Source organism: Drosophila melanogaster, chromosome 2R, assembly GCF_000001215.4.
Source record: "Drosophila melanogaster chromosome 2R".
Lineage (NCBI taxonomy): Eukaryota > Metazoa > Arthropoda > Insecta > Diptera > Drosophilidae > Drosophila > Drosophila melanogaster.
This window is the reverse complement of record NT_033778.4, coordinates 5,438,735-5,466,150: the sequence shown is the minus strand read 5'-3', so window position 1 is coordinate 5,466,150 and position 27,416 is coordinate 5,438,735. Positions and strand designations below refer to the sequence as shown.

General features: G+C 39.1%; 1 protein-coding gene across 5 annotated transcripts in view, besides 18 other annotated features; it reads right to left on the bottom strand.

The window, feature by feature from the left end:
- Positions 1 to 311: part of a mobile genetic element that runs on past the window's edge.
- Positions 312 to 349: 38 nt separating this feature from the next.
- Positions 350 to 1,895: a mobile genetic element.
- A 58-nt stretch (positions 1,896 to 1,953) lies between these two features.
- Positions 1,954 to 2,110: a mobile genetic element.
- A 1,202-nt stretch (positions 2,111 to 3,312) lies between these two features.
- Positions 3,313 to 4,703: a mobile genetic element.
- A 1,064-nt stretch (positions 4,704 to 5,767) lies between these two features.
- Positions 5,768 to 7,373: a mobile genetic element.
- A 513-nt stretch (positions 7,374 to 7,886) lies between these two features.
- Positions 7,887 to 9,494: a mobile genetic element.
- A 64-nt stretch (positions 9,495 to 9,558) lies between these two features.
- Positions 9,559 to 9,969: a mobile genetic element.
- An 86-nt stretch (positions 9,970 to 10,055) lies between these two features.
- stw (straw) overlaps positions 10,056 to 27,416 on the bottom strand; it is a 42,352-nt gene continuing 24,991 nt past the window's right edge. The window contains exons 4-8 of one of the 5 annotated variants that reach the window (NM_165431.3): positions 26,397 to 26,581; positions 25,346 to 25,541; positions 25,081 to 25,293; positions 19,386 to 19,616; positions 18,177 to 19,323 (exon numbers count right to left, since the gene is read on the bottom strand). In NM_165431.3, the coding sequence (NP_724412.1) occupies positions 19,175 to 19,323; positions 19,386 to 19,616; positions 25,081 to 25,293; positions 25,346 to 25,541; positions 26,397 to 26,581 (974 nt within the window). In that variant the 3' untranslated portion in view covers positions 18,177 to 19,174. Of the gene's footprint in view, positions 11,731 to 11,856; positions 12,593 to 12,674; positions 12,871 to 18,176; positions 19,324 to 19,385; positions 19,617 to 25,080; positions 25,294 to 25,345; positions 25,542 to 26,396; positions 26,582 to 27,416 lie in introns of those variants that run through there. The other 4 variants (NM_165432.3, NM_136326.3, NM_001273780.1 and 1 more) reach the window with 4 other exon arrangements.
- Positions 13,019 to 13,080: a mobile genetic element.
- Positions 14,263 to 14,595: a mobile genetic element.
- Positions 15,163 to 16,013: a mobile genetic element.
- Positions 16,684 to 17,740: a mobile genetic element.
- Positions 19,866 to 21,345: a mobile genetic element.
- Positions 20,649 to 20,767: a mobile genetic element.
- Positions 20,787 to 21,037: a mobile genetic element.
- Positions 21,492 to 23,548: a mobile genetic element.
- Positions 23,625 to 23,767: a mobile genetic element.
- Positions 24,352 to 24,478: a mobile genetic element.
- Positions 26,935 to 27,416: part of a mobile genetic element that runs on past the window's edge.

Here is a 27,416-nt window from a genome sequence, read left to right as displayed (position 1 = left end):
TAAAAGGAACGCCTTCGACACGTCGCAATGAAACAATATAATAGATGGGCTAGTCGAGTTTGGGGTGCCAACCTACCTGCGACAATGCTGTAGGGTGTTTGCGCTACGCGTTTAATAATGTCGAACTAAGCGGCTCTCGTGATAGTATGAGTACCGCCGTTGGATCTTGTTGCAGCGAAAGACTAGATGGCCATTTAACAGAAGATGGTCATCACCAGAACTACCAAGCGAAAGCATGGCCAAATAAACACCCATCTGATGTATATGTTCCAGCGGTCATGTCTGCCTTCGCCGCTATTTGAAGCGTTGTGCCAATGGGAAATAAGAGGAACTGTACATAGTGCCGACTGTGCGGACATTACAAAGATGTATCGTCAGATCTAGTTCGACTCGAAACGTACCCTTTTTCAAAGAATTCTGTTTCGAATTAAGGATGGAGATATCCAAAACTTCGAATTGCAAACAGTTACCTTCGGGGTCCACTGCGCCCCTTTCCTCGCCATTCGAGTACTGCAACAGCTGGCAGAGGACGACCAAGTGCCATTTCCAAAAGCCAGCCTCATCATTAAGCAGCACATATACGTCGATGTCTTTCTGGCAGGGGCGAAGTCCGTGAACGAAACCCAAGTTCCATTCGAGAGTTGCAAGCTCTAAGCTCCTGCGGGTTTTCTTTGAGAAAGTGAACCTCAAACCTCAAGGGCATACTGAAAGATGTCCCGGCATCGATGCCGAAAGCACAGCCAAGACGCTCGGTATTCGGTGGAGGGCAAAGTCCGACGAATTCTATTTCGTCCCTCCTGAAATAGCTGTGGAAACCTCCTATACAAAGCGAGAAGGGTCACTGGGTTATTCGATCCCCGAATAACTATCGACTTCCTCTAACGTTTTCTCAAACGTTTCCTTAAGCGCTGCCGCAATACCTCAACTCCGCCCAATTCACGGCCCCTAGTTAAGGAATCCGATAGGCAGAAAGAACTCTGGTCCCCATTGCGCAGAACCGAGCATACGGCCGAAAGCAGAAGCATCTGGCAGATAAAAACCCTTCCCAGTCTCTTACTAAATTGGTTTCCATTCATGGACCAACACGGCCATTTAAGGGCATGCAAGGCATACAATATGATAAACGCCATCCGATATATCTCCTCTACGACTGTAGCCTGTCTCGCCTTCTAATTCTAACTTGTCACTAAGATCGATGCTTACCTCAATTTTAGACCCCTAAAATTCTCCCCTATCCCCGAAGATCTCACATAATCGCTGGCCCCACACCAGGTAGTTTTTCTATTGGAGGGCCGGTGCTTTTCACTGCTTCAATAGATGGCAACATCTCAAGGCTTAACATCAGCAGTTTAGTACACGGTGGAAAGAGGAGCACCTTAAAGAACTCCACTAACACAATAAATGGCAATTTCCGAGGAATCCCCAAGTCGAAGATATGGTTGTCGTGAAGGAGGAAAATCTTCCATAGAACAAATTACGGCCCGGCAGAATCGTTTCTGCCTTCCCCGGAGCCGATGACCACATTACAGGGCACAATGCCCACAATGTCATTCTCCTACCCGCGAAGGACAAAGAGTCCTCCGATCCTAGAGATTAGGGCTCTTCCACCATTCCGGGTACCAAGGTGTAGTCTGCACATAGTAAGTCCTGTTTTGCTTCTTTTCTTGACAGACAAAATTTCCTAGGATGACTCCCGCGCAGACGAACCCGAGGTATCCCCAGATCCCCACCGATCGCCCCCGTCCGGAGGTCTCCGTCGCGTCCCGGTCGTACTGGACACGGTCTCGAGTACCTGCTGGTTAGCAGCATCGATCGACCGTTGGTGTCTCCGTTCTAGCTGCCCGCCACCCGGCTGGGGGACAACGAGGATTGCTCGAGACTAACCGGTCCCGAACAAACCGCTTTCAAGTTTAGGTCGATGTGCTGTTTTTTTGTGTCCATAAAACTAATTTCGACATTTTCTGGTCGGCATGAATTCCACCGCCGCCGACTATATGGCCAAAGTAACGCACCCGCCGCATTCAGAAATCTCTCTTTTCAATGTTGGCCGTTAATCCGGCACGCTACTTGAGAGCTAATTCCATTAAAACTTCCAGATGCCTTTCAAAGCTAAATGAAAACCACTAATAAACCACGAGATAATGTCGATATACATCCCTTGAATTAGTTCCAACCACGGTAGTTCTTGCTGTTGTTAACAAAATTCAGAAACTTTTCGTTTTAAGGGGATGATTTTGCGTATCTTTGCAACGCCTGACATCAGACAAGAACGCTTAACGCCGGCGACAAACCTCCCTATATTCAAAAAACGATTTGATGTCGATATTCAAGATCGCATTTCTTATTTCGAAATGTTTGTTTCTAATAACACGAACGAGCTTATTCGGGATTCCAAGACTCTAACAGATCAACTAAACTTGAAATGGTGTCATAAAAACAGTCAAGCGTTTTGCTTGGCTTCTGTTTGGTGTTTCTTCAATGTCACTGTCATCTGTAAATTGTTAGAACTGTAGATGTAACGCCGAACAAACCCTATGGACTATACCAGTGAACCACACCATGGAATTCAATAGCTTTGCCTTCACAAAGAACGCTAGCATTTTTGCTTCAGTGAAATTATTGGTTAACGTTTTCCTATTTCGGGCTTCGAAACGGTAAATTAAGATGTCTACTGACAATAAATCCAAGCAATACAAAAGGGATGCACCCTGTTTATATGCATTGCCGAGTGGACAACTGATAGATTTCCCTGATCATTGACTCCGGTTTCAAAATTAATTTCATTAGCCATAAGATTCATAAGATTCTGTTCGGCAAAAAGTTCTGTGTGTAATAAATATCTGCACGTAATTTGAGTCTCTGAGGGGCCAACATTTGAAGAGCCGGGTAAAACTTTCCATCGTCTATGTCGGAAAACGGTTAAGCAACCAGTGCGTCGAGTACCAGAAGGTCTTGGGAAAAAGGGCATATGGGATACCTCCAATCTTCTGGCAATGAGTCAAAATACGGCTGGCAAATTAGGCTATTTTCCATGAAACTACATATTGCCTACGTTAGAATCCATGACAAGATGTAATAATCGGTTAATGTTCTGTTCTATTGCAATACAAACCATCCAATGAACCTGAGGCCGTATCAGTGGTATGGGAACGCTACCCCCAAACGAAAAAAGAGAGCCTTGCCTGGGGTTGTGCCGTGCATCACAAGAGTTTCAATGCTATTTCAAGCGCCCGTCTAAGCATCCAGCTCGCATTGAAATATTATTTTTACGGCTGCATATCCGGAAAATATCACATTATTCAATCCGGACATTTTTTTTTGTGAGTGATTGCTTTAATATTTTTATTCCTAAGTAACAAGATAGCATACAAATAATTTTAGAAAATTTTTACGAGTTATCATTTATTTTTGGCGCGCTTTCAAATCAGCTAAATCAGAGGTGCTTTGAATTGTGAAAATTGGCAGAAAAAGGTAAACCAATTGCAGAGCAAAAATTGTCTTTATAGCAAACTTTGAGTTTATTTTAAATTATGGAAAAAAAAAGTCAGAGTATGTAAATTATTCGTGAATATATGTTTTCCGATAATTGTGTGTGGTTGTTGTTGAATTGTCAAATGTATTGCTTGTGAGTATTTTCAATTGTTTACTAACTAACGTTCTAGTGTTCTGTGGAATATTACTTTTGTATGGCACAACGAATCACCAAAGTTAAAGTTGTATGTTTTTACAAATATATGTGGAATCATATGGTATTAATGTTTTTGTACATTAATTGTGAGCTATGGCTTCGATGGATCTACGGGCCAAAGCAATCCCTTTTGTCACTCCAATTATAACGCTAACACTAATAAATGAAATCCACAATCGAGTTATTTGGATATATTCATCTCCACAATCTGTGAGATTTGGTCGGCCTTTGAAAATTGAGTTTATAAAGGAACGTACTGCCCTTACATTGAAGAAAAAACAATTTTGGATGTGGCTATAAAAAACCGTAAACCATATTCCTACACTTCCAAAAACCAAATAATAGCAGTTAAATACGAACCTTATATGAGATTAATTGATGGTAAAATTTTAAACATTATAACCGGAACGTTACTCTCGTTGGAGAAAACGCGTCAGAAGCGCGCAACAAACTTTACAAGAGCGATAGAAAATCTCACGCTAAGAAAGTTTGGAAAAAAGAAACTCCTCCCAGAAGAAGTTATCGATATTCTTCAAAATCCGGAAGCAGAACTTTAAAAATCAAGTTATCAATCTAATAATGAAGAAGAAAAAGTGGAAGAGGGAGGCGAATTCAATTGCCCTAATATATTTTAGAGGAGAAAGTTGAAGAATAGCAATAAGCTTAATAAAATATAGAAAAATTTATTGACTTTTATTTCATAATAATGGTTTTTGCATCTTGTGTCCTCCCGCCAATCCCCCAGGAAAGACACCTCCGGATTCACCGGTTGAACCACAGACATATTAACACCCACACCTGCTTCGCCACCCATTCATCTACCTTTCTAACCGCTTTCATTTGTATATAAATACATTTTTCCCTTTATTTTCAAGGATTGTTTTGTGAGCGGAGATGAAACACGCCTTCAAGATCAAAAATTCTATGTAAATCCTAATTATAAATATAAAAAAAATCATGACCTTATCTTTAAAATTGTAATTAATTCCAAAATTTCCGCCTTTTTACCATAGTGCACTGTAGAAACAGTCGGCCTTAGGACAGAATGCTGCATTCTGCTCCTCACACAAAGTTCTAAAGTCTACGACTGTTTCCGAAATGGCAGACTTCTCACAAGAAGATGCAGAGATTATGAACGCGTCCAACTACTGCACTGAACAGGTGAACCCCACCTTATTGACCACGTGCATGATCAATGTCTAAAACATAGATGAGGATGTTTAAAACTTATTCAAGAGAAGGGGTAAACTCCTGAAAATAGCATACGCACACTTTAAAAACTATAAAAAGAAAAATTCAAAATTTTTCCCCATGTACAATCTAACCCCGCATGGATCACCAGGGCGGCGATCATAACATTGATGTTCAACGTAATCCTCTGGACAAAATACCAGGCATTGAGGATATGAACGAGCACGAGTTAGGGGTTACAAACTACATTTGAAAAACATAATCTGTCGGGTCCTCCAGCTGCCAGCTGTTCCTAAATTTATTAATTATTAACGTGCTAACTTTGGAGATACAATTAAGCTTACGGCACATCAGCTGTACAATAATATTGTTTGCCATCTTTCCAGGGAAGCTCTCCTCTCTCTCTCTCCTGTCTTAGGACCTGACTTTTTGACTTTGCTTCTGCTTTTCGCACTGTGATTACGCACTCCAGCACACAGACAAAAATCCTAATGGCGGCTTAAAATCATTAATAAAGGAGGGATGTGGAGACCGGCACGAGATGATTTGATTTATGTGAGAACAAATACACAAGGATAGCGGACTACAAAATTGTAGTTGCTATGCCATGAAATCCGCAACGACAGCGGCACCGAGTAAACATCAGCGGATAGAATAGCAGCTGCAGCTGTGTGCCGACGGAAGTGCGCCTCGTCCGCCAGCTGCTTCCGTGCTAAGAGCGCTTCACTTGATGGCTAGCCCAAAACCTTTGCCAGCATCGAAATTGATAGCGGGTATGATAGCTCATTAGAGCTGGCTTCAGGCTATCCCGAATTTTCGTTCAAGAGACAGAGAGCGGAATGCAGTACCAATGATTTAACCCGTTATTCGTAGACTTTTTGGTCCTTCGGTTCAGTGTACCGACTCCGAGAAAGAGGGTGTGACCATCGACAAATTTTTAAATTTCTTACATCTCGTTACGTTACTTTGGAGACTTTTCAACTCGTACGCACAACCCAAACTCGAAGATCATCTGTCAGCTTAAATGTCCATCGTTCATACAGAATCATTCACTGCTTAAGTGCCAACAATTTATCGCACTGGATCTTGCATCACGGTGGGAATTTCTCAAATTAAGAAAGCTCTTTTTCAATTGTCTCAGTCCCACGCTGGCTGGTACATTAAAGCACACATGATGAATCTGTCGACACAAGCATCACGCGCTGGTTAATGGCACAACGCAGCCATATATATTACAGCATCAAGCGTCGACCGCCTTTCGACTTCAGGAATTTGATCTTTAAATACACTCGCAGCCAACAGCTCTAGCGTCATCCGAGAACGCGCAAACTTTAAGCTGAACTTTCTGAAAATTTCTTAGATGACTACAACGGGGTCACATGGAACTGGTCACACCCGCTCAAATTAAAAAAAAAACGCAGAAAACTGGATAGTCTAACTTCCAAGTGTCGAGTGGTCTTTGATGGATCTGGCAAGGACAGAATGTCGCTCAAAGACTGGCTTCATGTTACGCCACCGATTCAGCGTGACCTTCTTTGAGTTTGTTTACGCTTCAGACTGCATTAATCTTGTACTACGCGCCGATATCGAAAAAATGTTCCGAGGGCTTCGAGTCTCCAAAGCCCACACCAACTTTCAGCGTATTGTTTGACGCAAGATTGAGACCGACCCTTTTAATGACATTCCCCTTTGACGGAGTTGCTGGAACCATGTTCTAAGGGAAGAAAATCCTGCAGATTGCGCTTCTCGCGGACGTCACCCATACAAGCTTCTGGAGCTTAATGCCTGGCCAAACCAGTCTATGACTAGCCACCGTCCACAAGTAAGTTCGAGGCTCGAAGTAAAGACGTAAACACCGAAGTAAGGGCAACCCAGCTAACAACTCTGCATACTTTCCAGATGAAACTATAGATCTCATCATGGACGCGTCTCATTCGGGTAATAAGCTACAGTTATCGATTTATTCAGACTTTTCGTTTTCATCAAAGGAGCAGTTCGGTTTTTTCCAGCAGAATACGTCAAACATCCGATTTTGATCCCAAAGGGTGCGATGGGTGAACACACTACCTTACTAGTTGGACATTTTTATGCCGTACATTTTCACACTAGAGCAACATTTACGCATCTCCAACGCGAGAACACCAGTCCCCAAATTCTGGATCCGCTCCCCATACCTCGAGTTCAAGCCAGCCATTGTTTCCAACATACCGGTTCGGATTACGATGGTCCGTGCTTAATTAAGGAGTGCAATGGAAAAAGCACACGTATCGGAAAGACTGGTTTCCAATTATTCTATGCTAAACTACTAAAGCAATTCAAATCGAGGAAGTTAGCGACCTAAATACCAAAGCCTTCATCGCAGCTTTTTAACGATTTATTGCTTGTCGATCTAAACACACGGACCTTTACTCAGACCACAACTACATTTCGTGGCAGCAAACAGATTTTGGACGACATGAGACGGATGGTCATTAATCTGGCCAAGGACGAGGAAACGGCCGAAAGCATTAACATTTGATGATTTTTCCACTATAGTGACGCAAATCCTCAACAACCGACCGTTTTGTCGGGATAGAGATAAAACCTTAGACGTTAGGGGGTCCGGTATATCTCGTCACAAGACACCCTGTTTTCCACTCTACTATACTAACTACTAATTATAAAAGGTAGAGATTAAACATACAGGGATTCGTTTTATTTTTAAATTTTTGTATAGCTTGGTAAATTTTGCCAAAAAATATGCCCACACTATGGCAAGACATGACGAATAAAATTAATTTTATATTTATATAAATATACTATAATGAATATACTATTGTACAGTAAAGTTTTATTGAGCAACACAACTAAATTTGATATGCTTAAAGAATTGCAGTTTTCATTAGAGGTTTGTTCCTTAAGACTAGTAGAAGATTTATCCCAATAGTACTAGGGAGAATAATAATATGATTCGATCATTTACGAATTTGTAACATTTTATCTTAGTAATTTTTATTTGTTGTATGCCTGTATTGGCTCAGGAGCACCCTGATGCAGGCAGAAACCACAATTTCAGGAAAGCTTTGGTTAAGTCCTGGTAATTATGCAGCCTGTTAAGGATCATATTGAAACAAGGAACTCAAATTCTTGATTCTATTGTCAAGAAGATCTTCTCCTGGACCTTTTTTGGGTGACAGTTTTGCTATTAACAGGTAGTAATAGGTAGGGTCATTTCATAGGACGATTTCAAATACTCTTTAACCTGCGGCAAAAGATCCGATGCATAGGTATAGGGTGTACAAGGCCGTTGGCGAACACTTAAGTTTTTTCCGCGCTAAACCGACACCAGCTTTCTGGTGTCAATGACTTCCGATTCCGGTTTTGGGATGGGCTGAGTTTAGAATCGTTTCGCAATTCTCCACAGTAAGTGATTTTGGTCACGTCAGTACCCAAGTTATCCAAAACCCTATAAATATTTGTCTGCTTTCTTCGAGCTAGAGCCTTTTGCAGTCAGTTGGCAAGTCTGCTGGGAGCCTCTACTTCATGTGGAGTTCTCGGTGCAGCAAGAAGAGCAGCCTCAATTACTGTACCTATGAAAAGGCTGGTGGCATTGTCAATATCCACCGAGTCCTGGATTTGTATATTGACCAGAATTATAGATGTATGGGTTGTTAAAGTAGAAAGTGAGTTCTCCCGTGGTTCAAATATGGCCCATGTGCAATGATTTTTTGCATCATTTTACCTCTAGTCTAGGATCATGGGTTTCCCCACCATGCAAGTTATTTAACCCTTAAATATAGCACTCTGCCCCAGTTGATAAACAAATTTCAAACTCCAATCTCAGCAGCATTTTCTTTGTTCGTCATTGTCGCTAGCCCTTAGCCACACGATAAGCAACCAAACACCAGCCAGCAAATTTCAATTTCACAATGCTGTAAAATAATTTCAGTATAAAGCTTTTATCCTAAACATATTTGAAATTTTTGAAAGATTAAGATTTAGAAGATCAGTCTTAATCGGGACGAGATCTTGAGCAGTTTCAAATAAAAGATAAGCAATAAAAAGAGTGCCTTGTAATAGTTTACGTGAAAAATAAAATAAAATAAAATATTAAATTATAATAAAATAAAATTTTTTTTTTTTTTTAATAATTAATCAGTAACAACTTTAATTTGCATGCTTAGCATTGTGGTTACCACCAGCAATATATGTGTTGCCTTACGACGCAAACATTCAGCGAATTCAAAGAAGAACAATTCTTTCTGTTGGAGGTAGGTATTTACCAGCTACTGCGACAGTCCCAGTTGATGTTTGCATGTGCACGCTTGCTAATTGTCTGTCTTTACTAGAGGTGATCGAGACATGATCACCACTACAATACATACACAGGCATTTATCGCTTGTGCACAAAACGTATGTACGTACGTTCTGACATATAGGGGCCACTTCCAGTAGAGTGCCCAAAACTTTGGCATTGAACAACTATTTTCTTCGTGTGGATCGCGCAACCGTGACTTAACTCTTTTCGAGTTATTTTAAGAGACTCTGAAATATTCGGTTCTTGTTTTAGATTGAACTCATTTTGTCTGGTTTTAAAATTCATTTGTGAACTAGGAACACTAGCATGGAATACTTTGATTGTAAAGTGTTTGCTAATGCTTTTGTGAGGAGAAATGTATGTGGAAAGTATCTTTAATTGCACCTATTACTTTTTGAGATTCGTTGAAAAGTTTGTAACAAGAAGGAAAGGAAGCGATTCCAACCATATAAAGTATTTATATTCATGATCAGCGTCGTAGGAGAGTCAATCTGGCTCTGTCCGTCTGTCCGTATGAACGCCTCGATCTCAAAACCTTTAAAAGCTAGAATGTTAAGATTAAGCGCCAGTTTGTTTCCAAATAATGTTGTAACAATGTAATGTATCAAGGCAACAATGTTTCGATATTTTTATTAGTCTTGTAAATTTTTTAATCAACTTGCCAAAACCTTTTCGGCACGCTTACTCTCACTCCCAAAAACCGGCCAAACCTGTCACGCCCACATTTTTGTAAAATCTTTTGATAGCTTTTCATATTTTAATTAGCCTTGTAAATTTCTATCGACTTACCAAACAACTAACGGTTATTGGTATACACTTTTTTTATATATTTAATGTGAGTTGCTTAGATAGGAAACTGAAAACATGAATCTTGTTTCAGTCATTGAAATGTAATGAATGAATGAATTAATTTAAAAGACCATTGTCACACTAACCAACGCTTACAATCGGTGTGGGCAAAAACTGAACGGTCACTCTTGATCGCGCCAGAACCTGTATATGCGCCACCGCTGGCACTGACAAATAACTCGGTGTAGACAGTGATCTGGGAGGTAATCCTGCACCCTTTGAGTAGATGCCACCTGGGAGTCGAGTTAAGAGTCAGTTTGGTAATGGATCGGAGACATTCAGGACTTCCGCTACCATCGAAATCAGAAGCCTAGCCTTAGGGTATTTCGCTGAAACCAGTTAAACAGAATCGTTCGAAATCGCTACAAAAAAATCGTCTTTCTTTTATCAAAAATAGCTAAAAAAGATTTTTTTTTTAGCTCAAAAACGACGTAATTATATTTTATTTCGTGTCTTCTGCTGAGAATCAGGTGGATTCAACTATTAAAATAGCTTTGTCGATAATGATGGTATTTTGAACGACGGTTTCTCGATTGGGGTACATTGAGTGTTAGTTTGCTGGAAATAAGTTTGCCGACATGTCGCCGCTTCTCTTATGATTTCCTTCATTTTCGTTTTTTATGCAGAACGTTTTTTTTTTCCTTCTTAAGAATTCTGCGGTTCCGCGAAGATGTACTTAGACCTGTGCCACAGCTTCCTCAAGTGTTTCAATCTACGAATTTTTATTTACTTATCTAAATATTTAACTTTTTGGTTGAGATCGTTGTATTGTTATTGCTTGTATCGCCGGAGCTATCTTTTTTTCAGAGACGTAACTTTCAAACTTTTTTTTTTAATAATTCACTGCATCAGCTCAGTGGTCCCGCTCAGTGGTCCCTCTACATCCCTTGCACGATTTCATCGTCTCACATACTTGCATACTCACATCTACCACGATTTATTTATTACTTAATCCAACAGTGGCAAATATTTGATTTCTTATCGCCTTCCTTAAAACATATATTAAGCTTCCAATTTCATTTTATTTGATGAGGAGCTGCAATCATAATTCCTAATATTATCTTGCCTCTATGCTTTCATTAATGGAAATGAAATATCTAAGAATGAGGTGCTTAAATAGTCTTTATGGGTGGTAAATGGTTGCCACAACGAGGGAAATTAGGTGGTACCGGAGGCAAGTCATTGGGAGTACCTATTTGAAACACCAAATTCATGCCTATTACAATGTGGTATTGGAAATGACAATGAAAAAGCCAAAATCCAGGGTTATCTGCACGAAATCGTAAAATTGCATATCCATTGTTTGGTACCGCAACAGTATCCTTCAAGGAAGGCTTCAAATATTGTCTTTCCAACAATCCGCGTTGGTCAAGCTCCAGGGCATGCTTTAAGTTCATTCGTTGAATTTGCTTATCCGGGGAGCGCCCAAGTCCTAGTACATAAAAGGAGGTACCGTGCAAATGAAATGGATGGCTTATATTTATCTGTTGAACTTCATCCACCAGAACGACCTCAACTATTGCATTAAGAGGTACATCTATTTTATGAGTACATTGACAGTTTTCGCCGCAATCTACTGGCCGATTATCCCCATTACAGTAATACTCTTGAGGTATATCATTATACTGTGATAGCATCGGGGAAGGTGGTGATATATAAGATACTTCATCGATAAGTGATATAAGATGATCAGCGTCCGAAGCGACTATAAATTAGTAATATTTAAAATATTTTTTAATATTTAGAAACGAATAATAAAACGTTACATTATGTTTTCTGTTTATAAGAAAGTTTTATTGCTATTATTTGAATGTAACGTTAATAACCTAAAACAGTAAATTTGTATGTATCAACAGCATATTATGTATCAACATCATGTTACAATTTTGTTATAATCAAAATGGTTAACTTAGCAATAAATTAGTTATAAAATATATCTTAATTATATGTTAATTTAATATCTATACTACTGGACTAGTACCATGTAACCGGCGGCACATGGTCGCCACATGTGGGAAATCGTGGTGGAACTGGGGGCAGGTCAGCTGTAGTACCGATATGAAAAATAAGGTTCATGCCTATGACGATATGAAAAAGGAAGTGACAATGAAAAAGCCAATAACCTGGATTATCTGCGCGAAAACGGATTACAACATATCCATTGTTAGGAACGGCTATGGTATCCTTAAGTGGGGGCTTAGAAAAATGACGCTCAAGCATTCCCATTTGATCAAGTTCCAAAGCATGCTTTAGGTTAATTTTTTTTATTGACTTATCCGGCGATCGACCTAGTCCGACAACATAAAACGCAGTGCCATGCAAATGAAATGGGTGACTAAGATTCACTTGCTGCACTTCATCAACTAACACAACTTCAACAATAGCTCCAAGTGGTATATCAACCATGTGTGTGCATTCACAGTTTGGTCCACAATTTGGCGGTCGGTTGTCCCCGTTGCAGAAGTATTCGGGAGGAATGTCGTCAATTTGTGAAAGGGGAGGTGCCGGTGGTGATATGTATGATATTTCATCGACCAAAGATGTCAGATGATCCCCACTAGGCACAACTATAATATTGTATAACCCATTTCAAATATTAATTTTTTGTTAGTCACTGAAAAAGTCAAAATAGTTTTCGAATGTACATACCTAAAAACCTGTTGTAGGTATTTGGTATAAAAAGCGCCTTGGGCTCATATACAAAAAATCTGAAAGGCAAGAAGATTTTCACATCAGGGCGTTCAACCAAAACGCCTTTGTCGACTTTTTTAGCATTTTTTAAATTCGAAACGCAAACCGCATCGGCCCGCTTACGGTCACAAATTGCATCCAGAGGGTTGAGAATCTATAAAAATATCATTTCGTTAGTATACTTTGGCTTTATGAAAAAGCATATTTTAACATGTTTATAGTTGAATGGGTCGTTACGGGAGTCCCAACGTCAAACAAATTTTAAGCAATAAAGGAAAGCAAGCTTATAGACTATTATGTTGTTTAACAAGATAGAATGCTATAGTCGAGTTCCCCGACTATCAGATACCCGTTACTCGGCTGGATATGTGCTCTAAAAATAATAATATTTAAAAAAACGAAACATTTTTCAAAAGTGTATGTCAACGGGACCCTTTTAAACCCCGAAGATAACTTTTCACAGTGGTTAGGCAAAGATGTAAAGGCTAAGTCTGATCCCATTTTGGCCATGTCAACATCGGAGCTAAGGCATACCAAAAAATGCGAAACTGCAAACGATGTATGGAAAAAGCTGCACAACACATCCCAATCTACGGGCTAGCCCACAAAGCCGCACTATTTTAACCCCTTATTCTACTGAAAATTAATTCAGGCGGTGATATTAGAAGACACAGAAAAGTTTTCCGATTTAGTAGTCAAAATAAACGAAGTTAACCTCATGAATATTGACGATCTGTTAACCATCATGCTACTACGCAGTATCACAAAGGAATGCGAACCCAGGATCAATGTGTACATTCATACAGGATTTGTTTTTTTCTTGTCGGGAGGCCCTACCTCTTGGAAGTCGGGAAAACAAAACGGTGTTACCTTAAGCAGCACGGAAGCAGAATACATTAAGCTCTCATCCGCTGTAAAAGAGGCGCAACATCTGAGTTGTTAAGCTATCGAGATTGGATGTGCAAAGAAGGACACCCCAACAGTCATTCATAGAGACAATCTTTGCGCTCATTAATTTTGCAAAAATCCAATTAACCATACGCGGCTTAAGAATTTCGATACCAGGTGTCTTTTCAGAAGTTATCCAAAAAGATGATGTTAAAAAGAAAATATGTACCAACTAACGTTATGATGGCCGATATGTTAAAAAAGAGTTTGTCAAAACTGAAACATGAGAAGTTGATTAAGCTTATGAAATTATATAAATATTGGTATTGAGAAATTAAGTGAAAAATGGTAACATTAAGGAGAGGTGTGGAAGTTATAATTTAGAAACGTATGTAAACGAACGTAAGAATAACAGAGCGTATCATATCTTGAGCGAATTAAGAAACAGAGAGAACAGTTAAGTTTATTCGTAAGAGTCAAAGACAGGAAAGCGGATGCAAGCTCATCGCTGCGCGCAGTCGCGATCATTTAATTCGTGCATTCATATGCGTATAGCTGTAATTTTTTAAAACCTCTGTTTCTACTACTTCGTCGTCTGAATTACCAGAATATTTATATCATTTGTGTCCTATGCAAAAATAAGCTATCTTTTATTTTACTTCTCTCTCATCAAACTAACACCTAGTCTTACAATCTCCTTTCAAAATTCAAGAGACATGCTAACTAATTGATAGCCTTTCCCTTGCATACCATATCATTGTGCTTACAGAGTCTTGGTTTAAGCCGGAGATAGATAACTTTAAAGTGTTTCCATATATGAAAACACTATATACAGGCATAATCGTCCCTCCAGGTGAGGTGGAATCTTAATTTCGCTCTTAGGTCTACCCTCACGCCAGCGGAGGTACTTTTCGACCAATTGGAGGTTCTAGGTGATTTTAATATACCTGGTATTACGTGGTCCAAAAATGAAAAATAAAATATCCTTCTCAATGGAGCAAATGACGAGTCGTAACGTATCCGACAGTCAATAAATTTCGTTACATGAATAATTAACGGAATTTTATGAAAGTATTTTAATATAAATGAATTCAATTAATTAAAATTGTAATTTTTATTTTATGCACAATGTTAGGAAGCCATACTCGATTCACATTGCTGCGGATAGAAAAGACGATAAAATCTGTCAAAACGTTAATTTGTCGGTAAAGCGATAAGTAAGACCCTCTCCGTCAAAATGTTTTCCGGTATTTAAGCCTCGAAAAATAAAAACAACAAACTGCGGCCTATCACGTCACCGCCACCCACATAGTCACACAAAGCAATAATGAATCAATACCATCAGACGCCATTCCCTAGTACATCGGCTTTTCCGGTTGGTTTGTTCATCCCCTCTGTCCGTTATTGACAATTAAGCGAAAAAGTGGACAACCAAATAGTTGAGCTAACAACACAAGTTTCTTAATAAATATTTGGGTGTTGGTGTCTTGGTCAGCCTCTCACCTCTCCAACGAAACGAGACATATTAAAAGTGGTTTTCATACCATTCGTCAACTGTGGATCCCTCACCGACGAGGGAAGTGGGCTGGGGGTTGTAGGCCGCAGGTTAAAATACCACGAAAAAGTGGGCAGATACACCAGCATTTTTCAAGCTGAAGTCTGTGCTATTGGACGCTGTGCGGAGATTAATCTGCAAAGGAACTATCGTGACAAGGACATTTCTATACTGTCTGATAGTCAAGCAGCATTAAAGGCGCTCAGCAAAGCTAAGATAACATCTAAGCTAGTAAATGAAGTGAGGACAGCCCTAGACAAACTAGGAGCTGTCAACAAACTCACAATAAGGTTAGTCCCGGGACACAACAACATCCCGGGAAATGAGCTAGCAGACAACCTAGCCAGGAAAGAAGCAGAGAACCCTCTAATTGGGCCCGAACCCTTCTGTGGTGTTGTCACCACAGAGTACGGGGCTAACTAAAATCACTAGAGGAAGAAAAACGTCTAACCTTCTGGGAACACCTACCACGACTTAGGCAGTCGATTAAGTCAGTAAGATTCTCCTCCGTGAATATAACCATAAAAGGTTCAAGACCTTAATGACACACGGGAAAAACAGCGTCCGCATTTTGACTGGCCTTCTTGCGGGGCATTGCCGACTTCACAGCCAATTGCACAAGATTGTGACACACACAGTGTGTATTATATGTGACTGCAAGGCGCTTTCCATCAGGAGGAACAGACTCCTGGGCATGTATGTAGTCCCACGGGAATCAATTGCAGCCCTAAACCCCAATAAAATCCTGACATTATACAGTGCATTGGACTTCAGGGGGATCTTTGAGTCATAAAGGGGTAGTATAATAGATCCGACTGGGTCGCAGTACACATACAAACCCACTTAATAATAATAAAACAATTCGTCAACAGTTAGTACACACTGCCCAAAGTATAACTTTTGAATGATCGTAAATTGATCGTACTGTGCTTCGGACACCATCACAACTCTTCACACGTTCGTCTATCACGTGGATCGATGAATTAAACAGTTCTTGAATTGCCATATAATATAAATACAGGGAAACACTTAAGTTAACAATTACTTAAGTAGCGCTCGAAAAAAAGCTATTACGACAATTTTCGATTACAAACATCGCACTATTCATATAAAAACAAGGAAAAACTCGGCCCTGAAAAGTTAAGCTTTTTACTAAAATTAATAAAAATGAAGCCTTAAGTAGATTCCTTAAATATGATTTTTAAGCGCTACATATTTATTAAATAGTTTTGTGTCTAAAAGATTTAATTTGAAATAACTGTTGTACTAAGAGAAATGAGTTCTGTCAAACACACCCCCTTTTAATCAACGACGTTAAAATCTTTTTAAATGGTAACATAAAAAGTCAGAAAATGGTTTAAAACACTGGAACACTTTTTTCAACGAACTCGACGAGTAATGGGTACAAAAGAAATATCCAATATTGGTATATATTTATGCATGTAGTACGTTTGCTCGGCGGTTATCTGCTTCTCCAATGAATCTCCAATGTTAAACCATGCTCATTGAACTAACTGCCTTAATGCTATTCAACGCCATAACGAGAGTAGTTTACTTTGCAGACAGATGAAAACAAATTTACCATAATGATTCCTAAACCCGGAAAGGATCCGACATCTGCTACGACGTACAGACCCATAAGATTACTCTTCTATCTCTCAAAGCTTTACGAAAAATGGCTTCGGACCCCGCTCAACCTTTACTTTAGAGCTCAAAACATAATACCAGCACATCAACTATCGAACTGTATAACAGGTTAACCGAATAACAACAGAAATAGGAACCGCATTCGAGAACAGACAATACTGCACATCTGTTTTTGTGGATGTATCCCAAGCATTCGACACAGTTTGGCTAGACGTACTTAAGATCAAACTGAAACTACCCAAATGGACGCACAAACTACTCAAGTCATACCTTTACGAAAGGACGTTTGCAGTGAGAAGCAATACTGCTACATCCAATGACCATCAAACTGGAGCAGGGGTCCCCCAAGGCGGCGTTCTTGGGCCAACTCTATACCTCTTATACACAGCTGACCTATCAACAAGCAGATGTCTGACAACATCCACCTTTGCCGACGACATCGCCATTCTTAGCAGTTCCAGATGACCGACCCAAGCATCAGCGCATCTTGCTTTTCACCTGGTGGAATTTGAGAAGTGGGTCTTAAATTGGAGAATAAAAGCACATTGAAGCAGAAAAAACCCACTTAAACTCAAAGCCAACACCCTTCACTGGCTGATCAACGCACACTTCCCGCTGAGTCTGAGCCATTAGGTACTACTCTACAACTCTGTACTGAAACCAATTTGGACCTATGACTATCAACAATGGGGAAATACCGGCAATATCAATATGGAAATCGTTCAATGAGCTCAATAAAAGATCTTCAAAACTATCGCCGGGGCACCGTGGTATGTTCGAAATGCAACAAGTCTTGGACATACCTCCAGTCAAAAACGCAATTCAGTTAAAAAGTACTACGTCAAGCTTACACCAACCACATAGCGCGAAGTCTAACGCATCCCAACAGTCGATTCCGCCTCAGCCGCAATGACCTACCTAGTCAGCGAACAAACTTTTTGGCGTCTCATCGAAGGACAGCTTAAAAGCTGTTGACAAAATAAACTAGTATAAGGATTTTATAAGAGAATATAAAACAAATTTAATATTTTCAAAATTTTTAGGAATTTTTTCGTGACCAGACGTGCATTTCTTGCATCGCCGTCAAGAAATCTCCAGATCCTCGTTGACATTCACAATAACATTATACACATAACAGATGTCTAAATTTGCTTATGCGTTTATGATTTCCACTTTATAATCAATGCATGCGCGTCCCAATTTTCTTGATCTGGTCGTTCATGATGTCTTCATGTTCATATGGTACATATAGAGGTACATGTAGACGGACGTGCAGGAGGTCCCCAGGTCATGAATATTTTTACTTTACATAACCTGTTACATAATATATACTGGGTCTTATACATCCTTTTCCCAACGGGGTTTAAAATACATTTATATATTTTTATTGTATACATATTAAACAATTTAACAATTGAGTGTACATTTATAATTAAGGGGTTTTTTCATTGTGAGCATATTTTTAATATATATTGTGATATTACAATTTTGGGCGTAAGATACAAACACAAAAACCAATTAAGTGTACCCAGGATTGAACGATAAGGCACCATAATGACAGGTATACTTGTATGCAAATCAACTTTGCTGTCACAATAATCAAAAGGACATTTTGGTATTTACATTTTAATAATAAACAAAGTTTTAGAAAAATGTTTAAGTAGCAATTGATGACGTAAAATAAAAAGATATAATTTTAGAAAAATATTACCAATTAAAAAAATACAATATTTAAATATATTCATTGTTAATTATTACAATTATTCCTAAAATTTAGTAAAAATAGCTTTATTTTGTACAGAAATGTTACATTTACAAGAAATTATATCGATAGCATAGTCGTGAAAAAACTTTGTTTCATTATTTCTTAGTTAAATACAAACCATTTTACACTATTTCTTTGAACGCAACTGTATTTGAAAATAGTTGCATATGAAGATCAAGTAAATATGAAAATGTTACCAGGAAATTTGTATAAAATAAAACAGAAGTGGGTTGTTGCTTGCAGTCATTTTCAACAATAAAAAGGTTACATAATGGCTTTTTCATAAAATAAATTAATGTATTGTTATTTTTGGTTCCTACAAATACACACAAATAATAAAATATATACATTTGATAGTAAGCTACTGGGTGAAAATAGAAGGAAAGGTATATTGTTATTTATATATAATTGGACATTGGCAGTGTTTAAAATTATTAAATAAAAACAGTGCATTGTGCGTTTTAAATATATATATATATATATATACAAACTGGCTTCATATATAGTGATGTTTACAAACTGTTTAATCAGTAGGTATGTCCTGTTTGCTTTTTTCAAATTTGTCGCCATATGGGTTTATTTACTTGTGCGTCGGGTAGAATATTAATTTATTGGAATGGATGGTGTGTGGTCTCCACATGTTGGGAATCCTGGCGGAACGGGTGGCAGATCAGCGTTAGTGCCGACTTGCAAAATCAAGTTCATGCCAATAACAATGTGGAAAAGAAAATGACAGTGGAATAGCCAGAAGCCTGAAATAGTTAAGGGTATTAATAAGTACGCAAATAAAACCACCTTGTCTTTTAAAGCATACCAGGATTGTCAGCCCTAAACCGCAGAACCACATAGCCGTTATTTGGTACTGCAATTGTATCCTTAGTAGGCGGTAAATTGTACTGACGGTGTAAAAGTCCCCGCCTATCTAGGTCCAAGGCGTGCTTTAAATTGATCTTTTTCACTGAAGAATCAGGAGAACGGCCAATACCAATGACACTGAACCCGTAACCGTGCAAATGGAAAGGATGTGACAAATTGGGTTGTTGAACTGCAAAATAAAAGATGAGAAAGAAATTAAGGATCTTAATAATTTACTAGTTCACTGCAAAAAAGTTTTAATCTGCTTGGATGTTTAAAATCTGATCCCAAAATATGTGTAATTTTTTAGGAGTGTTAATATAATCGAGTCGCCGTTTTGTTTCCTAGTTCGAAAGCGAATTCCTCCACAACGAAGAGAGATATTTTGCTACTTGCTACTTGGCCATATATTTTATCATTCTAAAAATGTATAAGACCTTTGCCTTCGCGACATTAGGAAGTGTATATTACAATATTGCAATAAAATTTAAGGCTAGATGGGCCTCATTGTCTATACTGAAGTTGGTATTTATGTTTTTATTAAAATGTATGATAAGGAAGAAGTCATCGGCATATGCAATACATTTTATTTCCTTTATTTTAGATAATTTATTGAAAGCAATGTGAAGTAATATTACGCAGATGAGTGAATATGGGTAAGGAATTAAATAGAATAGGCGTAGTCGTTTAGATGTATGGGGGCCAACGCGGGCAATTATTCTCCTGTTACTCATAAAGATGTTTATGTAGTTGATTATCTTTCTCCATTCCTGCAGTTTGTGGATTATGGAGTGCTACTCGACCGAAGGCCCTTAAACAAAATCAAGAATGACGAGGTAGGTACGAGGACGAGGAGGTAAGGAATTTTGAATTCGTAATGAGATAGTCGACTAGCCTTTTTTTAAATCCAAATTGGTTTACGTTAAGTAGGTTGTTGTGTCACAAACCCAACAGCAGTTTAGAGAAATGGTTCGGTTGCAGTATGTGGCTATTATTATTTCATTAAAAAGTTTTGTTATTCTGTTTTTTATTGTAGGAAAGCTAATTTTTAATCATTTGGTACTTCATTAAGTCCTGAAGAAGATCCTTTTAATTTTTGTAGGGCTGAGATTAGTTTGAGATGTCTTTTTATACCCGTTACTCGTAGAGTAAAAGGGTATACTAGATTCGCTGAAAAGTATGTAACAGGCAGAAGAAAGCATTTCCGACTATATAAAGTATATATATTCTTGATCAGGATCAATAGCCGAGTCGATCCAGCCATGCCAGTCTGTCCGTATGAACGTCGAGATCTCAGGAAATATTGTATTAAAGCTAGAAGGATGAGATTAAGCATACAGATTCTAGAGACAAAGACGCAGCGCAAGTTTTTTTTTCACATTTTTGTTAGTCTTGTAAGTTTCTATCGATTTGCCAAAAAACTTTTCGCCCCGCCCACTCAAGCCCACAAAAGCCGCCAAGCCGGTCACGCCCACGCATTTGAACAATTTTTAAATTTTTTTACCATTTTATTCCCCAATATCTTTCGATACCCATCCCACAAAAATTATGAACACTAGCTAACTAACGGGTATCTGATAGTAGGGGCACTCGACTATAGCATTCTCTCTTGTTTTTTTTCTATGCTTTGGTCAATTTTTTTTTGTTCCGAAACTCATCTGAGCAGTTCCAATCTCCGGAGAGGGCAGAGAAGTAATAGCTAGTTAATATTGGCTTATCGTTTTCTGGGTTTGCAAAGGCATAAACTTGTTTACTGGGTTTTAGTACGCAGAAACTTCTTATATGGGCTCATATTTTGTATGAGGGGGTTGGATGGCTGGGGTAAAGGATTTGAAGGCATCTTGTTTCCTGCTTGTCCTTTCTTATTTTCTTAATTTTAACCTAAATATTGCCCATTTGCGTGTATAGTCTATAACGTTTTGTAACGTAACTATTTGTATATTTTCGTATGCTCAATTATACCTGTTACCCGTAGAGTAAAAGGGTATATTTGGTTCGTTGAAAAGTATGTAAAAGGCAGAAGGAAAATCAAAAGCCGAGTCGATCTGATTATTATTGTTCGAGTATTAAAACCTTCTAAAGATATCACATACCGTCCGTAGGTGGCATGCAAGATTCCTAGCGCAATTCTGCCTACGTACTAAAACAAAAATCTCCTTGTGCTCTATTCAGTACTTGCACGCTCACGATTGGTCCAAGTACAGATCCTTGGGGAACACCTGCCGAAGCCTCGGTATCTTTTTGGCCCAGCTTCCTTATCGTACCATGGGACACGGTACCCAAAGTTGCTGAGTTGCGGCCCATCTGGCGGTGTTGAAGGCGTTCTTTACGTCCAGAGTCACTATTGCGTAGTATTCCTCCCTGCCAACTAGCCATGTATCACCAGCAAGAGCGGTCTTGTCGATGTTACTCACGGTCAAAGGAGTGTCCAGGATACTCTTTCCCTTCCGAAAGCCATATTGCTGACTTCCTTCGTCACTGAGAGCATCGACGGCCTCTATTCGAGTATACAAGATATCTTCGGACAGTTTTCCAACTATATTTAGTAGGCATAGAGGGCGGTAGCTGTTTGCAGCATATGCTGATCCCTTGCATTTGTGCAGCAGAACTATTTTCTGGCTTTTCCACCTTATTGAAAAGATTCCGTCCAAAAGACATTGCTGTAAGGTGGCCCTGAAGATGTCAGGTCTACCGAACGCCAATGCTTTAACAACTGCACCAGGAATTCCATTTAGTCCAGCGGCTTTATTGGGTTTGATACGCTTGTCTACGGTTTTTTATACGACAGCGATTTGGCAGCCGCCATGCCACGCTTGAACTCTATGCGTTTCCTTCTGAAAGCCACCATGAGCTCCGCGTGGTGGGTACTGCCTCTGGCTCGTTTCGCCGTTCTCCTAGCCCTGAAGCAATCAGACCGTAGTTGGCTTAGGGTGGCACTCCACCAGTACACGTGTGGTTTGCGCCGTACCTTTTTCTTCCTTCTCATGGTTGCTTCGCAAGTTTTACCAAGCATATTCATGAGGTCAGCCGCCGAACTCTCTGCATCCCTATTTGGGATTACCAGGGAATTGATTTGATAAGCCAGCATTTTCCTCATCGATCTTCCTGGTATCCCATGCTTGATCGGCGTGCCCTCCGGAGAGACTAAAGGAAATCATAGCGTGGTCGCACAGCGTTACCAGCAATGATCCTTGGGCTTCGCCCTCTCGCATGGCCCACAAGCACCTCCACAAACTCCTCGAACTGGTCGGGGGCGTCGCTAGGCGGAGCATAGCAGCAGTACATATACACGTGTTTTACCTTCGCATATGCAATTGCCCGCATAGGTGATGCAGCCAGTTCCTGAACGTGGGGAGAGCTGCAACACTTGATAGCTGCTTTACCTGACTCGTCTAGGATCTTGGAGTATTGTCCCCAGTGACGTAAGGTTCGCTTAGGAGCATGATGTTTACATCGCGTTCCACCGCGATTGAGCGACCATGCAGCTGTGGAGCTCCTCTTCTTAGGCTTCACCTTGGTCCACTCTGCAGTCGTGCTAGAATTCTGGGAGACAGATTCATAGCTGCCTGGCTTGGACTCTTTTGCTCTGGATGTCGCCTTTCCTTCTCCCTTGCTACCAGTCGCTTGGTAGTTCGGCTTGGGCGCCTGAACGTTGGGAACTTGCTCCTTGGGCACCTGCGCATTGTGAGAAGCCTTTTTTGTAGGCTTTTCTACCTATGTCTGGGTAGCACTGCTCGTCAAGCGGTGCTCGCTAGTGGCCCCTTCATACAACTCTATCGCCCTGTTGTTAAGGGCTGAGAGTCCTTAGTCTCTCTTGTGACGTGCCTTTGAGTTTCAAATGCGGATAGCAGGATGTTTATCTTGCCAGTTATCCTGGTGAGTATGCACTTCAGGTTCTGGCTCTGGAGAGCCGTGGTCAGGTCCGAAGACCATCCCGCCTTTTGCGATGGCATGGTAGTGTAGTCCATCGTCTTCTGGCTTGTCGCGATAGTAGATGCTGTAGGAGCCAAGTTCTCCACCTGTACAGCCGCAATGCACTCCCTAGTTAACCTGAGGGGCCTGCTTGCTCAGCCCTCGCTTCCGCCGGAACCGAGATTCCGTCTCCCTGAGTCGGGTTTCCGATAACTGTATGTGTGCACACGTATGCTCACGTCTCATTGTAGATTTGACAAAATATACCCTTCACTTTACAAGTTTTCAATTTGTTTTGTTTTGCATAACCTTAACATTATAGATTCGAAAATAGCATAGAAATATTAATAGCCAAACCTCTGTACATAATATCACATAATAAATATCATAAATGATTTTGTACTGGATTAATTTTTATGAAAGTGTTCATTATAAAAAACATGATTTGGAGGAATTGTCACAATTAGCAGTGAGCGACGCCAGTTCTTAAGCTATTAGTCAATTTTGTCTGGCTGACAATAACGATTGGCGCACCATTCACCCACCTCTTTGCGTACCTGCTGAGCCGCTTATGAGTCTAACTTGACAGCTTGAACTACAATCGTTTAGACGGATGGCAGAAAGTAAAGGACAGCATCTTGTGTAGAGCGCTCATGAAATTGTGCCTGCTGCCATTAGATTATTCTTTTAAAAGCGAGTTTACAACGGAGGAAGCATGTCGACAGTAGGAGATGTTGGCCTTATTATTTCTAAACAGCAAAATAGTATACTTAATACTAAGCAATGCTATATCTATTATATTCTAAGGCCTCAGCTGCAGCAACGCATATTAGCCGGCAGTGGCGGTCGTTTTAAAGTCTCACTATTTGTTTCTTGATCGCTTGGTCGCCGTTATTCTAAGCGCAAGTTCACAAGAAATAAAATTTATAACTTTTCCCAAATTAAGGCTGAGTTTTAATTAAAAAAAATTTAGATGCCAAAAAGCTGGTAGCACAAATATAAATCTTTTAGAATCTAACTCCCAAAAACCGCTCAAAACTGCCACGCCCACCCTTTTAAAAAATGTTTCGATTTTTCTTCGTTTTTTTGTTTGTCTTGCCAATTTCTATCGGCATACCTAAAACTCGTTGGCCACGCCCTTCTAACACCTACAAAAATTACAAAACGGCCACGCACAAACAAACCTTTAAAAATTTTGTTTTTTTTTTTTCAATAGCTGAGTCGATCTACCCATTTCCGTATTTCCGTCAGGCAGGCAAACGACCCTTCGTCCGTATGCAAGCCGAGATCTCGGATTCTTTAAAAATTAAAAAGTTAAGATTAAGAACGAATATTTAAGATTTATCCGATTAATATCGAGCTTTCAAAAGTTTGACCTTTGCCCATCTTGTTAAAAAAGTGGAACAACGGAAGCCAGGGTTCAGAAATATGAGAAAATATATATAAATATCTAATAGTCAGGAAACTTTACTATAGTGTTCTCATTTTTGCACATTTTTAAACTTTGCGGGAAATACGTGGCTTCTCATATGTTTCGTTGTTAACTATTACCTAATTTCTTTTTTGAAATAAATATGTTCAAATTCTACAATTATGAATAGTCGGGATCATACTCCGAGAGGGTCCGACGTGAGACCCAATGTCAATGTCACCAGAAAGGATGATCAAGAAAATATAAGCTTTATGGGGCATCAATAAAAGTATACAAGAGCTTTAATATATATATTTCAAAAAAAGCTTACCTTCATCGACTAAAACGACTTCCACGATTGCGTTAAGTGGAATATCTATTTTATGAGTACACATACAGTTTGGCCCACAATCTGCGGGACGATTGTCCCCGTTACAAAACTGATCTGGGTTTATATCATTATATTGGGAAGTCAGTGGCGCTGGAGCCGATAGGTATGAAATTTCATCGATAAGTGAAATTACATGGTCGCCGGTGGGTGCCACTGAAATATTTGTACTTAGTGATTATATTAAAACTTATTTTTTGCTACGTACCTAAAAACCTGTTATAAGTGTTTGGCTGGAACAGATCTTCAGCCCGGTATACAAAGAACCGGAAAGGTAAAAATATTTTTACGTCTGGCTTCTCTGCCAATATACCACGATCAATCTCAAGAGCGTTTTTAAGTTGGCTTACGCATATGGCATCGTTACGTTGACGGTTACATTGGGCGTCCAAAGGATTCATAACCTTTGCAATTATTTGTTGCGTTTTGGACGGTCATAAAATACAACGGTTTTTGTGTGTATATATACAGGTGCGGATAACCAAGGTTTGAGTGGTTTTTGGTTTGGTGATAATATACATATTGGGTATTAAAAGAAACATAAAGAAAAATACATAGAATTTCATTTTATTTATAATATACATATATACATATATAAGGTTTTTTTGTAAAGAAAAATATAAATACTCTATTGATTTTTACTACAATATTCACAACCATTCACATCACATGAAATACACAGCACCAGTTAATTAAATTATGTTTATATTTGAATTTTGAAACGTCATTTAAGCAGAGAAAATAAGAAGCAAATCAAATTTGCAAAAACAAATAAAAAAATTGAATTCCATGAGTCATTTAATTAATCGAATAATTAAAATATGTCAAAAAATAAATAAAAGATTTAAAAGCTCCACTAAGCTTTTTAACGCGCCCTATTTCGATAATACAATTAATATGATATTATATAATATGACTGCGCACCCCCATAAACTAGGGAGGGATAAGCTGCAATTATGGGCTGCTGATGCTTAATTATAATTATGGTCTGAATAAATAAAAGAGTTCTTGTCTAACATTCTAGACGGTTTTCAAGTTAAATAAACTAGCAATAAAGATATATTATTTTTTTTTAAGAAATCGATCCTCATTAATGTATTTTAGAATAAGTCACAACAGGATTTTGTCAGTATCGATTGCCAAAAAATTAGCATTGTAAAAAACAATACTACCAATTTTATAAGCATTTAAATAAGGAAACATATCTACTTTTCGAAATGATTCAAAATATATTTTGTCTTTGGTCTATAGATACTTACGACTCCTTGCGGTATTCCAACATCGTATGTTGGCGGAGAAGATGCTGGCTGATAAGGTCCACGAGCGTAACGCAGGATAGCCAGTTGTTGAGCTCTACGAATACCACACTCACCAAGTCCACGTAACTGTATCCAATAAGCTCCAACAGGTTGATCGGCGCTTATAACAAAATCGTAGCGCTCACCTTGAATGTATAAAATTTATCACAAATATAGTTAGCCGAAGACATAACATCAAAGCGAGCTTCATGTTTTTAAGTGGTTATCATTATAATGCCATTAAACGCAAAAATTAAAATTTGTGTGAAGAGCTAATGATTCACAAGTGACCATTGTGTTATTGACGTGACAGAGCAGATGCTAGCAAATGACAAAAGTAAAATACAACATACAAATAACAATAGTGAGAGAGTGGCACAAGCGACCAACAAGAAAGTGAAGGCAAGCAACGGTGGGATTACCTTTCAAAATCGGTAAAGAGCGATTTCGCCAGGGACGAAATCAGTGGCGGACAACAAAACATTTATCCATCTCTAACAAGAAAGAATGAATCTATAGCCGAGTTCCCCGACTATCAGATACTGATATCTGGGATATCAATAGATATTGGTGAATAAAACTTTTTAAAAATTTTAAAATTGTTCCAAAGTGTGGGCGTGACCTGGTCGGCGGCTTTGGGGCGTTAGAGGGGGCGTGGCAAATAGATTTTTATCAAATCGATAGAAATTCACACGACTAATAAAAAATATCCAACCAATTTTCAAAAATGTGGACGTGGCAGTTGTGGGCGATTTAAGTGCGTTAGAGTGGACGTGGCAAACAATTTTTTGCTAATCGATAGAAATTTACAAGACTAATAAGAATGTGAAAAAATATCAACAATTATAGAGGCTTTGTCTCTAGAATCTGTATTCTGAGTCACTGTATTCTGAACCTTCTAGCTTTTACATTTTCTGAGATCTCGACGTTCAAACGGACAGACGGATATGGCCAGATCGACTTGGCTATTGATTCAGATTA